The sequence below is a fragment of the Ctenopharyngodon idella genome, chromosome 18 (assembly GCF_019924925.1).
Source record: "Ctenopharyngodon idella isolate HZGC_01 chromosome 18, HZGC01, whole genome shotgun sequence".
NCBI lineage: Eukaryota > Metazoa > Chordata > Actinopteri > Cypriniformes > Xenocyprididae > Ctenopharyngodon > Ctenopharyngodon idella.
In genome coordinates this window covers 30,221,789-30,235,368 of record NC_067237.1, presented here as the reverse complement: position 1 = coordinate 30,235,368, position 13,580 = coordinate 30,221,789, and the positions used below count along the sequence as shown (strand labels likewise).

Below are 13,580 nucleotides of genomic sequence, written 5' to 3'. Positions count from 1 at the left end.
TTTTTTTTTTCACATTCTAGATGCAACTGGACAAAATGCATCTGGTTGTTGAAGTCACATATGTAAATTTTACTGCTCCCAAAATGCGAGTTATAACGGCTCCTGGTAGCCACATATGACAGCGCTACTGAAACATGCATCGACACAGATCTGGCCCACCACAGAGGAGTAGTTGAGCATCTCTTCAGCAAGCCGACGTGCAAACTGCAGCAAATGAAACTGAAAGTTCAGCGTCACATCCTTAAGCTGAACACAGTCATCTTCATTAATAGTAGTGACACTAAATTATCTTACCAGTGCTGATGCTGCTCTGTCTCCAATCTTGAAATTAGCTGATGATAAATGAAATGAAGCTCAGTTTTCAATTTGTTTTGTGGAGACACAGTTATGTTGCCAAGTGTAAATGGAACGGTTTTGTAATAAAACGGATAGCTATCCGATCAGTAAAAACCAGTGTTGGGGGTAATGCAATAAGAGTGTTGAACTTCCCTCTCCTGTATCCTATTCTTCTTTAATCCAGAATGGCAGCACAGCTGAAAGGTTTCTTTCAGCTGCGCCCTCTACTGTACAGGTGTAAATATGCATTTCCTTCAGCCTGAGGCTTATTCATTTCACCTTTGGTATGAAAGGGCCTTAACATTTGCCAAAAATAGAACTTTTTTTGTTGTTATTAAAAAACAAACAAGCAAGCCCAGCCCAGGTTAGAAAAAGTACAGCAAAAGTAATGTAACGCATTACTTTTAATAAAAAGTAACTAAAGTTACTTTTTTGGGGAGTAACGCAATATTGTAATGCATTACTTTTAAAGTAACTTTCCCCAACACTGGTAAAAACACATCAATGACCAGGTGTAAATAAGCCTATTGGAAATAAGTTCTTCAAAGTCTAATTTAAACCTGAAAACAAAAACTAAAGGATTTTGATAAATTTAGAGATTCTGTACTATTTCTATGTTAGTCATTCTGAATATTTAAAATATGTTTATGTGTATTTATTCATACGGGGGTGTGACACAGTTGGAAACTTCGTGACAAAAAGTTTGCCGACCCCTGGTCTAGACCATGTGAGCTGTAAACGTACTCTGCGGATCGCTGGACTGCTTGTCCATGTCCTGGATCTTGGTCTTGTCTAGATTTTGTTTGGTCTCTGGAAACCACTCCATGTCAGGTGACCCCAGACGCCTGCGAGAGCCAATGTCCACCTCACTCTTCTGAGCATTTGTCACCAGTCCAAACCTATTAAAAAAATAAACCGCACACAACAGTCAGAGCAGTGAATGTTTAGAGTGTGTGTGTGTGTGTGTGTGTGTGTGTGTGTGTTATGAACCTGCTTCTGGCTTTCACTTGTGTTGCATAGTTGATTTCTTTATCCTCCCAAATATCTTCCTCCTCCTCAGGATCTTCAAACGGCCGGATTCGCTCCTTTGTGCGAGTCTCAAAAACTGCAGAGCTCGTCTGAGAGAGGGAAGAAATGGGAAGGGTTATAATAACAGTGAGGAAAAGCCAAAAGAGCGTCAACGAGGAGAAAACAAACACAAAAACTTGGTGATATTATAACCCAAAACAGGAAAAACCCAAAACGTAATAAGAATATAGAATTAATATTATTATTATTATTATTAATAAAAAGAAAACAGAATATAGAAAGAATAAAAAGAATATAGAAAAATAATTAGGACTCACCCCCTCATCCACCAGGTTAAAGTTGATCTCTGTGATTCGATCAAACGTGGCGCTGCAGGAAAAACAGACACAGAAACTTGACTCAATAAATTACCAATGTCAGAGTTTAAACATGAAGCAATAAACAATTAATTATCAAATTTATTTGAAATTAATATTAAATATTTCAATAAAATTCTATTATTTTTAAATGAAATTAAATTTAACTATACTGCTGGATATCATGTGACTGCACGCGTGTATGAGGCACCAAATGTAAAACTTTTTTTTTTTTTTCCTGTGGTAGATTTACATTAAGGATTTAAGAACATGTAGTTTGTTTTAAAGAATTTAATACATTTTATTTAACATTCAGATTAGTATTTATATATTTATTAATAGTTTATTCCAGTGGTTCCCAAAATTCTTAAAATGGCATACCCCCTGAGGCATTTAACATCCTTCTGCATACCCCCTTTCTTCCACTTCGACTGCAGTTACACCTTTTCCATTAAGGGACAATATTTGTCCCCTTAAAATTGATTTTCCATTGCATTTTTTTAAACCTTAACTCTAAATCGCAGGAATCACCTGATGTTGCCGTCATGCTCTCCGAATTCATCGCCATTCAATCCAAACTGATCTACAAAGTTTGCCGTCATCTGCTGGATCTGATAATCTGAGAACACCTGTTAAGAGAAAGATGCTCATTAAAGGTGATTTGATGTTTGTTGTTAAAAGACTTCCTATGATTTCACAGCATATGTTTGTGCGAAATCTCACCAGGTCTGCAGTGTTCTTCTTGTTAGTTTCTGTTAGCGTTTCATTCACAAACTGTTCCCAGCGTGCTTTGTAGTCCTCTGGTAGCTCTGTCATACAAAGGCATACCAAATATTTGAAAACAAAGAATGTGCGTGGTACCGTGATAGGTTGCCCTAGGTAAGTCCATTCGTGAAATTTCCTCACTACTAAATATTCCACGGTCAGCTGTTAGTGGTATCATAAAGTGGAAGCAATTGGGAACAACAGCAACTCGGCCACGAAGTCGTAGGCCACATAAAAATCAGAGAGTTCTTTGCCATGAAGTGCCATGTTGAACTTCCAGTGACCAGTATGAGAGAGTGAGAGCGATAACACCAAATTTAACACACCTGCTCCCCATTCACACCTATGACCTTGTAACACTAACGAGTCACATGACACCGGGGAGAGAAAATGGCTAATTGGGCCCAATTTGGACATTTTCACTTAGGGGTGTACTCACTTTTGTAGCCAGCGGTTTAGACATTAATGGCTATGTGTTGAGTTATTTTGAGGGGACAGCAAATTTACACTGTTATACAAGCTGTACACTCACTACTTTACATTGTAGCAAAGAGTCATTTCTTCAGTGTTGTCATATGAAAAGATATAATAAAATATTTACAAAAATGTGAGGGGTGTACTCACTTCTGTGAGATACTGTATATACATATGTAACAAAAACACTCCCAGTGTGTCAGCTACCTTTTATTAGTTGTGTGATCTGTTCTTGTTCTCTCTCTGCATTCTGCACAACTGTGTTGGCAATCCTGGTCAGATGACCCATATACCCTTTTCTCATGCCTCCAGCTTCCCTATAACATAAACACAGAGATAAGATACTCAACCAGCAAAAGCGTATTGGCTCTTCAGCTAACAGATATTTAAATTTGTCCTTACTGTGTTTTGTCATTTTCTTCCCAAGCATCCAAAATCCTCTGAACCAGCCTGCAGTCCTTCAGTAGCTGCACACAAACAGTTATATTTCAATGACGTATACATACTGCATACTGTATTTAACAAGAGGAAACATTTTCAATTTTTGACAATTGATGCCATAAAAAGTGCTGTAAATTAATTATATATGTTGTGTCTGTGTATACACACACATACACAACCAATCATTTGTACATTTACATGCATACATATATACAAACATATAACTACACCTCATTTACCAAGTGAGTCAGATCTAGCAAGTGATTCAAGTGACTCAAACTTTATTACTCATTTATTTTGATATTATTTTATTACTTATTACTATATATGACTACACTAATATTAGATAATACATTAGCATCAATAAGTGAGGGTCATGCTTACATGCTTTATCAAGTCACAACTTGTGGACATGTCAGATCTGTCTGAGTTTTGTGTGTCTGAGTTTTGTGTTTCCAGCTGAATCTGATCTGGACTGTCATGTGATTTTCCATTCGGTGTTGTCTGGTTAAGGATGGCAGAGACACAATGCTCCACTTGGATGTGTAAGAAGTTATTCCAGGAGAATTTAAAAAACAAGTCCTACAGAGAGAAAGAGATTAAGAAAGAAAATGTAAAAAATGTAGTCTTTTCTGCTCACCAAGGTTGCATGTTTTTTTAATCAAAAATACAGTAAAACAGTATTATTGAGAAATACAACAATTTAAAATAATTCAATTGTACTATATTTTAAAATAATTAAACTATTCCTGTGATGCAAAGCTGAATCTTCAGCATCATTACTCACATGATCCTTCAGAAATCATTCTAATATGCTGATTTGCTGCTCAAGAAACATTTCTCATTATTATCAATGTTGAAAACAGTTGTGCTGCTTAATACTCTTGTGGAAAACATAATATAGGTTTATTTTTTAGGATTCTTTGATGAATAGAAAGTTCAAGAGTACAGCATTTATTTGAGATAGAAATCTTTGGTAACATTATAAGTGTCTTTACTGTAACTTTTGATCAATTTAATGCATCCTTGCTGAATAAACACTCATTTCTTTAAAAAAAGAAAGGAAAGGAAACATCTTATTTATTTGTCGAGTTTAAGTAGACTAAGGATGACTCATACCAGCAGCAGGTTGATCATGTTCAGTTGGCAGAGCTCGTGGTGGATTCTGGGAGCTCTGGTATACAGGAGAGCAGCCATCAATCTGGACGCATGCAGCCGTGCGTTGCCAAACGGCTCCTCCAGAACACCCATCGTGGTCAACATCACACATTTCTGAGCGTGGAGAGAGTCCAAAAAACATTAACTTCCTCTATGTGACATCTTTCCATGATAACACTTAGTTTTAAAGACTTATGATAAAACCGGAGGAGCAGACCAACCTTGGGTGGGTTTAACAGAAGGTGGTGGAAGTGCTTTAGATGTGGTTGGATGCCCATTAAAATGCTGTTGTTTACAGTGTAAGACTTTTCCAATCCCTGAGAGCACGGGTCAATCACCTGCTCAACACTGTTACACACACACATACTTTAGTAACAGTGATTGTGTGAGTGTGTGATGAAATGTGTTTGTGTGTTACTCACCTAGGTCTCCGAGTTTCCAACAATGTAAGTAACACTAGCGTTCCATAGACGATGCACATTTCACTCCTTTCTCCTTCAAACATGTTCTTCAATAGGGTCTCAACATTCTGCTGTCTGAAACAGTAGCCAGAGATTTCAGTTTAGTTATACTGTTCAAGCATGAAGTCTGTTCCACATTCTGTATATTCTGTCCGACATCCAACAACTGCCCACTTAGACAGTAAGAAACCATCTAGTTGACATGAAAAGTGACTGAGCACCGTGGTAGTGATCACACACACTCACAGCTCTAGTGTTGTGAGCAGAGGGTCGGTCTCTGAAGATTCCTGCAGCAGGCTGGCCTGATCTCTGCTCAGACGGATGATGTCACACAGGGTCTGAGATGCGTTCGACTGCCTCTGTAAACACATTCATGTATATGTGTCATCTTTCATGTCTATTTATTAGGGGTGGGTGATATAACAGTAGACACGATTAACTGGTAGAAATTTGTCAACTGGTAGAGATTTTGGACTATCGTCACTATCGCTGTTACGTGACGTTGCTGTGCTGTGTGGTCACGAAGCTCATAATATTCATGCACAATTAATTATTGCTGTTTAAAAACAAGTGATTTTTAACCAATGAAGCGCAATAAGCAGCGAAAGAACTCATTTCGGTATATGCATGCTCATAGACTGTTTCTGAAGCCGCTGTTCATAGAGCGTGAGTACTGAACGGAGTTATAATTGTGCTTGAACAGTTAAAGGGTTAGTTCACCCAAAAATTAAATTTCTGTCATTAATTACTCACCCTCATGTCATTCCACATAAGACCTCAACCCTAATGTAATGAAGTGATGAGAATACTTTTTGTGTGCAAAAAGTTGTTTACGCTCTACAGACAGTGCAGAGCTTCCGTGTTCTACGTCATAACACCTTCTCATTATTGGCCGGCTCCTGCGTCAGCATAACACGCATGCGTCGTGCTGCTCACGTGTACAGCTCTGGCCAATACCGAGTCGGCGTTCGGACGTACAACATCCACATCATAGGAGAATGACAGGGGAGATATGAAATTGTTGAAAAATATTGTTATTTTTGTTTTGTTTTTGCGCGCAAAAGTACTCGTCGCTTCATAACATTAAGGTTGAACCACTGTAGTCTATTTTAACTATGTATTTACTACTTTTCTGGACCTTGAATGTGGTAATTATGTTGCTTTCTATGGGGGATAAAAAACCTCTCGGATTTCATAAAAAATATCTTAATTTGTGCTCTGAAGATGAACGAAGGTCTTTCGGGTTTGGAACGACATGAGGGTGAGTAATTAATGACAGAAATTTCATTTTTGGGAGAACTAACCCTTTAAATACACATACTTATTTGTCAAAATGTGCAAGTTTGGTCAGAGTTTGGTCACTCTTCCACCGGAACTAGACTCACATATGGCTGTTGCCGGAAGCCACCGATTACAATTTATAAAGTTTTAAATATGGATATTTTTCTTACAAAACCAATTGCTTCGCTTCAGAGGGCAATTATTAACCCACTGGAGTCGTATGGATCACGTGTAAGATTTTTGGATTAAAATATCCAAAACCCACTAGAACAATGTTATATATTTTGTTGACTTGTGTACTTACATTATCCCAAATGTTTCAAAGAATGTTTAAATCCAGAGAAATAAGCAATTTTAACCAGGACACGGACCGTGTCCGTGCATCTCCTATTAATGACATCATACCCGCGTTACCCTCGGTTTCCGGTTTTATTTTGTAAAAACCATGGAAACACCAAAGACGCTTTAATATATTATGTGTTTTATTAGACATGTGAACAACTGTTTGGATACATTAATCGACAGAAAACTAATCATGTTATATAGCTCAACACAGTAAGTCTTATTGTTTAAATCTCGTTTTCTTGATTTACCATGAATACCATGTTTTACCATGCCTAATATCGGTTTAGCTTACTTCAGTGTGCAACAAGTGTCTCCTAGTAGCCGCCGAGCGAACGCAGAGTAGCACTATAACAACTTTCAACACACAAATGTGTCTAATGCAGTGCTGCTTTACCCCACATACGCTTGACCGGAAGAAGCGGAAGCGGTCGTCTTCGGCATAATAAAAGCACCACTGCTTTCGAGTCGTGTCACAATTGTCTCTCATTAGCAAAGGATCCAGCGGCCTCGTTCCGCTCCAACGGCTTTCAGCCACACCCTGCTTCATACTACAGTAATTTTAATAAATCTTTAATACATTAGCTCATCCATGAATATGATTTCTGCCTGTGCCCCGTCGGATTCTTTTCCACCAGCTGTAGACGTAAAGACAACACCTCCCATGATTCCCCAAAATCAAAGCGTCATCAAGCTACAACTTTGTTTTAAAAAGCGACCTCTAGTGGCACAAATTACATATTGTACCTTTAACTGTAAGTATTAAACTTTGTTGTGTAATTCATTCTCTTGTACAACTCTAGTGACTGACCTCATTGTCAATGTGAGGGTGTATCAGCTCAATGAGTCTCTGGATCAGCCTCTCTTCATTCAGCCACTGAAAACAAAGGACATATAAATAAAAAATACAGATACAGGTGTTTATTTCGTTTTGAGCACTTTTATGTCACAAGGGTTGATTTTTATTAAAACTAAAGATTACAGTTTTTACTTATTGTTTTGTCTTAGAAAATATTTACCATGTCTTTATCATTTCTATTATTTCTAATAACTTCTATGTACAGATTTTATTAATTTTCCCACATTTTAAATATAAAATCAATACAAAACCATTATAAAATATAAATTATTCCAAATATAAGATAAGACATACAAGAACTAAAATCATCAAAAAGGCTTTCAATATTATAAACACTAGCATTCAAAGTTTGGGGTCAGTAAGATTTTTTAGTTTTACTCATTAAGGACACATTAAATTGATAAAAAAAAAAATCTTGAAAAATAAAAAGCATCACAGTTTCCACCAAAATAGTTTTCAAACTGTTTTCAACATTGATAATAATAAGAAATGTTTCTTGAGCAGCAAATCAACTAATTAGAACTATTTATTGAGTTTATTTTGTACAGAGCCAAAGTGTCCATTATAGAAATATAAATGAATCAGCTGGTTGAGTGCACTCACACTAAGCACTTCCTGTCTGAGACAAGCGGGCTCCACGATGCTAATGAGACGCAGCACCAGATCCATCATGGCCGATGTGTCCAAGTGTTTAAACACCTGCCCTATAAAATCCTCTTTCTTCTTTAGGAAACCGATCACCTGATGAAAAATTTCAATCAACAAAGAGCAGAATAAAAAATTCATGTAGATACAAATCAAAGTTTTTTTTTTTTTTTAAACGAACAAATAGATGCCTGTTTGCGCACCTGCTCTGTCTTGCGGGTGATGAGGTTGCCAAAAGTCTTACTGACGAACGAGGCCAGTAGAGGGTTCACCGGTGGCGTCTGTTCTAGGAAGTTATAGAGTGTGTTCAGCAGAGACTCGTCTCCACCAACTTTATCGTTGATGAGGGACACGTCGCACGTCAACAGCTCGCATGCTACATTAGCATACCTGCATAAGAGACAGAGAGAAAAACAATATACGACTAACTTCACTAAAATATTTTGAATTGAAAATATTTGGACTAATTTTAAAAAAATAAGTTGATTATTTCAACTATCTGATAATTTGTCATTTGTAAAACATTTGTACATCTGTATATCAGCCTGCTACATAATCTCTAATTTATTTAAGAGGTGCTCAGAAAGTGTTGATAATCCAGACCATCTTTCCACTCACTTATAGCGCAGTTTCTCCTCCCGGTCAGTAGGGGGCTCGTGCGTGATGAGGTTGAGAAGCTCCAGCATGCTGCTGTCCCGGGTGAGGAAGAGGAGGAGGCGCTGATTCTGGGCCTTGCACTCCTGCAGCACATCTTCTTCATCCAGCAGCTCCTGTAGGGTCACGTCCTCCTTCTCCAAGAGCTTCTCAACCTGAGATGAGTTGTGCAGGTCAAACTTCCAGAACATGACTGCAGCCTGCAGAAGAAAGAGAGTGCCTGAGACAGACAGAGAGAGGCTGTTAGTTACTCAAGCATAGCAGAATAAGAAAGTAAGCTGCTGTTTTATAGCCAAAAAGTAGAAAATGCATAATGCATAAGACCAGATCACTGTATAAATAATGCATAGTAAAATCCAGAGCAGGTGCTGTACATACAGCAACTATTAAACATTAGTGAGTCAGCTGTAATTACACTCTTGATAAGCAGCTAAAGAATCAATTAAAGACTATTAGCTGATCTAATTTCATTTGACTTCAGGGTTGGACTGTCCCTGTACCACAGTGTACCACAATGAATCTTACATTGCTTAAAATTATATAGAGATGCACCGATCATATTTTTTCATGGCCGATTCCGTTTTTTTACAAGAAAATTGGCTGATTCCGATTGCCAAATTTTTAAAGTAAATTTATTTGTTGCTTATTTCTTGTTACAGGCCAAACTGGCCTTTAACAACAACAACAAATATATCTGTAGCCATTTGAAATTAGAGGCAACCACTGCATATTAATCACAATCCAAACAAAGATGCTACACACATGTAGCACGAGCAGATGTTTTTGATTTAAATTAGATTGTATCATTTCAAGATTTAAAGCAAAAACAGAATGGTCTGACTTTAGCTTTGACAAATTATGCAACATAAGACACACCTGCACAAAACAATAACAGCAGATGGACCGAATGGAAATGCAAATTCACTTTCTGACAGTAGGTGGCGCTTGTGGAACAGCAGCGATTTCGTTTGCTTGGTTAACGCTGCACACAAAGCAGCACTGCACTTATAAAAACTAATTTATACGGAGGAAAATGCCATCAAAACTTTTCTGAAGACAGTCAGAGAAACATTCGTATAAACCCCAACACCAGTTCAATATTTATATTTTTCTTCCTTGTGCATCGCAAACAGTGAGCTTGTTGTGCCTGGTACAGTATTTTATCTGCTGGTGTGTTCTCCTCTTTGCATCCGTCTTCAGCGTGTCCTGTCTTTGGCCTGTGTAAAGTCCTGTTTACAGACTTAGTAACATTTCCAAACATGCTGTAGGCAGTGGCTAAAAGCTGCAAAGAATCATAAATATGTAGAGAACGCTGTGACAGAAAATCTGAAAAACCTCAGTGTTTGTATGACCAAAAACACAAACGGAAGGGAAAAACTAAAAAAAACGCCATGCTGTCCATTCTGGCCAACTCCCTGAAGCAAAATGCCGTAGCATACAGGTAAGAAAGCTGTTGCTATAGTGTTCCATTTTAACCATAATGCTATTTAAAGAATAGACATAGTACGATACAATTTTCAACAATAAACCTACCCTTACAATAACTGTTCTGTTAAAGCTGCAGTCCGTAAGTTTTGCCACTTTGTCGCCATCTCTGTTTGAAACCTGCAATTGCAGTTTTTTGTGGAATTATCATCTTTACGTGGGTTGTGCATCGGCATGGCTCCTAGCGCGGATGAATCTAATGTTTGCTGTCAGTCACCACATTGGTGTGGATACTGTACTTCGGAATCACAGATTCGACGTCTTGGATGTATGACCAGTATAAGAATTTTCACCACAAAATGTCATCTGAGTAACAAACATGTCTGCCACTTTTGTTCTGACCAACTGAAAAAAAAAGCATTACAATAAATCCTTTCTGGATTAAAATCCACCATCAAAATGATAAGTTTAATTATTGCAGCTGCTGTGAGAAAAGGCTATAAATGATCAGTCACCTGCAGCATCCTCACATGCCATATAGCCTACATATAGCCTCTAATAAGAGTACCACTCTTATTAGAAAACAATATTACAAGCTTACCGTTGTGAATCGGGCTAAGGCAAGGAGATAGTTTTGAACATTGACTGGTTATGTACTTGCTCAAAAATTGATTTTGGATCATTTTTAACCCAAAAAAGGTTACGGATAGCAGCTTTAATAACCCTCTGTTGATCCGACAGTCTGTGGGCGGGGATACAAAAATGCAAAAGTATAATCTGTAGTTTTCACGAAAGCCCTGGAGCTGTCAAAAGTCTCGTCATCTGGCGGACTTTTGCTGACAAATAAACATGCGTTTCTCAGCCCAGGTAACATAGAGAATGAGTAAACGATGTTCATTTACATATACTACTGGCATTGTAACAATTCAAAGCGTTTTGAAAATCGGTGAAGTTACACTTTAAGCAGTAAATTACCTTCAGGGAGATGGTGTATTTCCTTGGTTGGGATGCGGAGACCAGTTTACACACATTAATTTTCTTAGATTGAGTGGTCAGTGGTCAGATAACCCATCCATCCACAAGGGCTGCCTTACATTTCAACACAGGCACCTATAGGGACAAAGACAAGTCAGCAAGAAATGACTAAGACCAGTGAGGAAAACAGTGGTGAGGATAGAATGCCATGATGCACGTTTGAATTAAGCCACATCACGGTTCTGTAATACGACTAGGACTCGGGCTGAATAAGCTCTTGTTTAAACACACATGAAGGTGGTCACACACCTACAGATAACAGCATGTTCCATTTTAGTCTTTTAATGGGATTAATCAGCATATGCAGCGGATATGAGGTCAGACGCTAGCCTAAACCACATCATACAGTTTTACAGACCATTACTGGACTGCATCTATTACAACACACACATCTATATAGAGCACACTCACAGAGAGAAATACTACAACAGCCATTATTCATTTTTATGACTTTTCAACACTAGATAAATAAAAAATTTCCAGATAGATAGATAGTCAGAAAGACAAAGATATAACTATCAATAGATAGAAAGATGGACAGACAGACTATAGATAGACAGACAGACAGACAGAAAATGTAATGTATTGTAAAATAAAATATAAATGTTTATGTCCGAATGTATAAATATATCTAATGTGTAAAATTGTCGTTATTGTGTAAAGTGAGGTTTTAACATTAGTAACATCAGTTAACAAATACTAATTGAAATCATGTGTGTTTGGTGAAAGCAAGAATGATACAGAGATCAACATGTGTGTGATCAAATCATACAGTCCACGGCGCAACACACACACACACACACACACACACACACACACACACACACACACACACACACTTCACGCCCACGCGTACGTGTGAGACAGGGCTACGGGCATTTAATGACAATCTGACGACTGTACGACGACCATGTTATTTTTCACTAAAATACGTCTTTATCTTAACGAGGCGAAATCACACCCACCTCGTTCAAGATCAATGTCAGACACACGGCGGCCTCGCTCAATGTCACTGCCCGTGATCCACCAATCAGAGCGCAGAAGCGAGACTCGAAATACCAATCAGAACGCTAAGAATTTGCATGCCTATTTATTGGATGTTACAAAGCATTATAAATGCCTCCACTGCCAAAAGCCTTTAAATCGTATTAAACTAATTTCCATAAACAAAGGTAAACATACTCAGAAGCCCAAGAAGTGTGTCGAGGAAATGTTACCACGTTAACGTTACAGCTATCTTATTTGATCTCAGAATATATGATGGCTGTAAGTAATATGAGCATACATTTCAAGGTGAAAGGCATTTCTGTTTAAGAGTCATGGAATATTTAATAATTGCTCATATGTCACGTGAGTCCACATGCAGGTCATAAACGCATCTGTACTGTTCATCAGAGACGATCGACTAGCATATAAACGCACAGAAATAGTAAAAAAAACAACATTACTGTGAACAAATAAACTGCTGTGAACTTACCAGAAACACTTTGAGATGTCAGACAAACAAACAGCAATCTGTGATCAGACCTGTTCTGTAAGGTGTCAGAGGGCAGATGTGATATTTTGTTTACGATGCATCGTTCTACATCCATAGATCCCCAACGTCCTCCCTCCTTCAGCAGCCCTGCTTCAGCACTGGCCCATTCAGAGCTTTAAACTGTTAGCAGAAAAAGATTTTGACATTATTTCTTAAGTCAAAATGGCCGACTAGGAGACACGGACGCGCACGCTGTGTGTGAACGCGCTTGGGCGTTCTGTTCGATTTATCATGTGTTTGTTTAGTTTTATAGGAAGAGTGAAACATTACTCTTAATCAACTTTATATAACAATATATAAAGTTGTATATCATAGAAATATACATATAAACATAACATATAATATATATATATATATATATATATATATATATATGGGCCAAAAATAAATGTATCGTTTATTTATATGATTTAAGAAAAATTAGACAAAAATACACGTAAAAAAATCTAATATAAAATTATGTTTTTTTTCCCCAATAGGTTTTATAAGGAAATACTCACAATATTAATATATTACTATTATGATATATTATATTAGTATAATATATTATAATACGTTTGTTATTATTATTATTTTTTTTTTAGTTTAAACCACATAAATGTTTTTGGTAAAAAAGTGGGGTTTTACCTGAATACTTTGTACATTTCCAAATATATTAAATAAAGGCACAAAATTGGAATTTTATTATTAATAATTAATGATTGAATTTATGATTTTCTAAAGACAAAATAGACATTTAAACAAAAGCAGTCATTAGAAATTAAATGAAAGACTAGAGCATG

At 37.2% G+C, this 13,580-nt stretch overlaps 1 protein-coding gene across 2 annotated transcripts in view; it reads right to left on the bottom strand.

The window, feature by feature from the left end:
* The window catches only part of ppp6r2b (protein phosphatase 6, regulatory subunit 2b), a 28,351-nt gene extending 15,348 nt beyond the window's left edge, over nucleotides 1-13,003 (bottom strand). The window contains exons 1-18 of one of the 2 annotated variants that reach the window (XM_051869614.1): nucleotides 12,739-13,003; nucleotides 11,202-11,336; nucleotides 8,766-9,021; nucleotides 8,351-8,537; nucleotides 8,106-8,243; nucleotides 7,455-7,520; nucleotides 5,267-5,379; nucleotides 4,982-5,095; nucleotides 4,781-4,907; nucleotides 4,521-4,673; nucleotides 3,786-3,983; nucleotides 3,363-3,427; nucleotides 3,168-3,277; nucleotides 2,445-2,530; nucleotides 2,253-2,350; nucleotides 1,683-1,734; nucleotides 1,327-1,454; nucleotides 1,081-1,235 (exon numbers count right to left, since the gene is read on the bottom strand). In XM_051869614.1, coding sequence (XP_051725574.1) covers nucleotides 1,081-1,235; nucleotides 1,327-1,454; nucleotides 1,683-1,734; nucleotides 2,253-2,350; nucleotides 2,445-2,530; nucleotides 3,168-3,277; nucleotides 3,363-3,427; nucleotides 3,786-3,983; nucleotides 4,521-4,673; nucleotides 4,781-4,907; nucleotides 4,982-5,095; nucleotides 5,267-5,379; nucleotides 7,455-7,520; nucleotides 8,106-8,243; nucleotides 8,351-8,537; nucleotides 8,766-8,992 — 2,017 coding nt within the window. In that variant the 5' untranslated portion in view covers nucleotides 8,993-9,021; nucleotides 11,202-11,336; nucleotides 12,739-13,003. The remainder of the gene's footprint in view (nucleotides 1-1,080; nucleotides 1,236-1,326; nucleotides 1,455-1,682; nucleotides 1,735-2,252; nucleotides 2,351-2,444; nucleotides 2,531-3,167; nucleotides 3,278-3,362; nucleotides 3,428-3,785; nucleotides 3,984-4,520; nucleotides 4,674-4,780; nucleotides 4,908-4,981; nucleotides 5,096-5,266; nucleotides 5,380-7,454; nucleotides 7,521-8,105; nucleotides 8,244-8,350; nucleotides 8,538-8,765; nucleotides 9,022-11,201; nucleotides 11,337-12,738) is intronic. The other variant, XM_051869613.1, reaches the window with a different exon arrangement.
* Nucleotides 13,004-13,580: the final 577 nt, after the last annotated feature.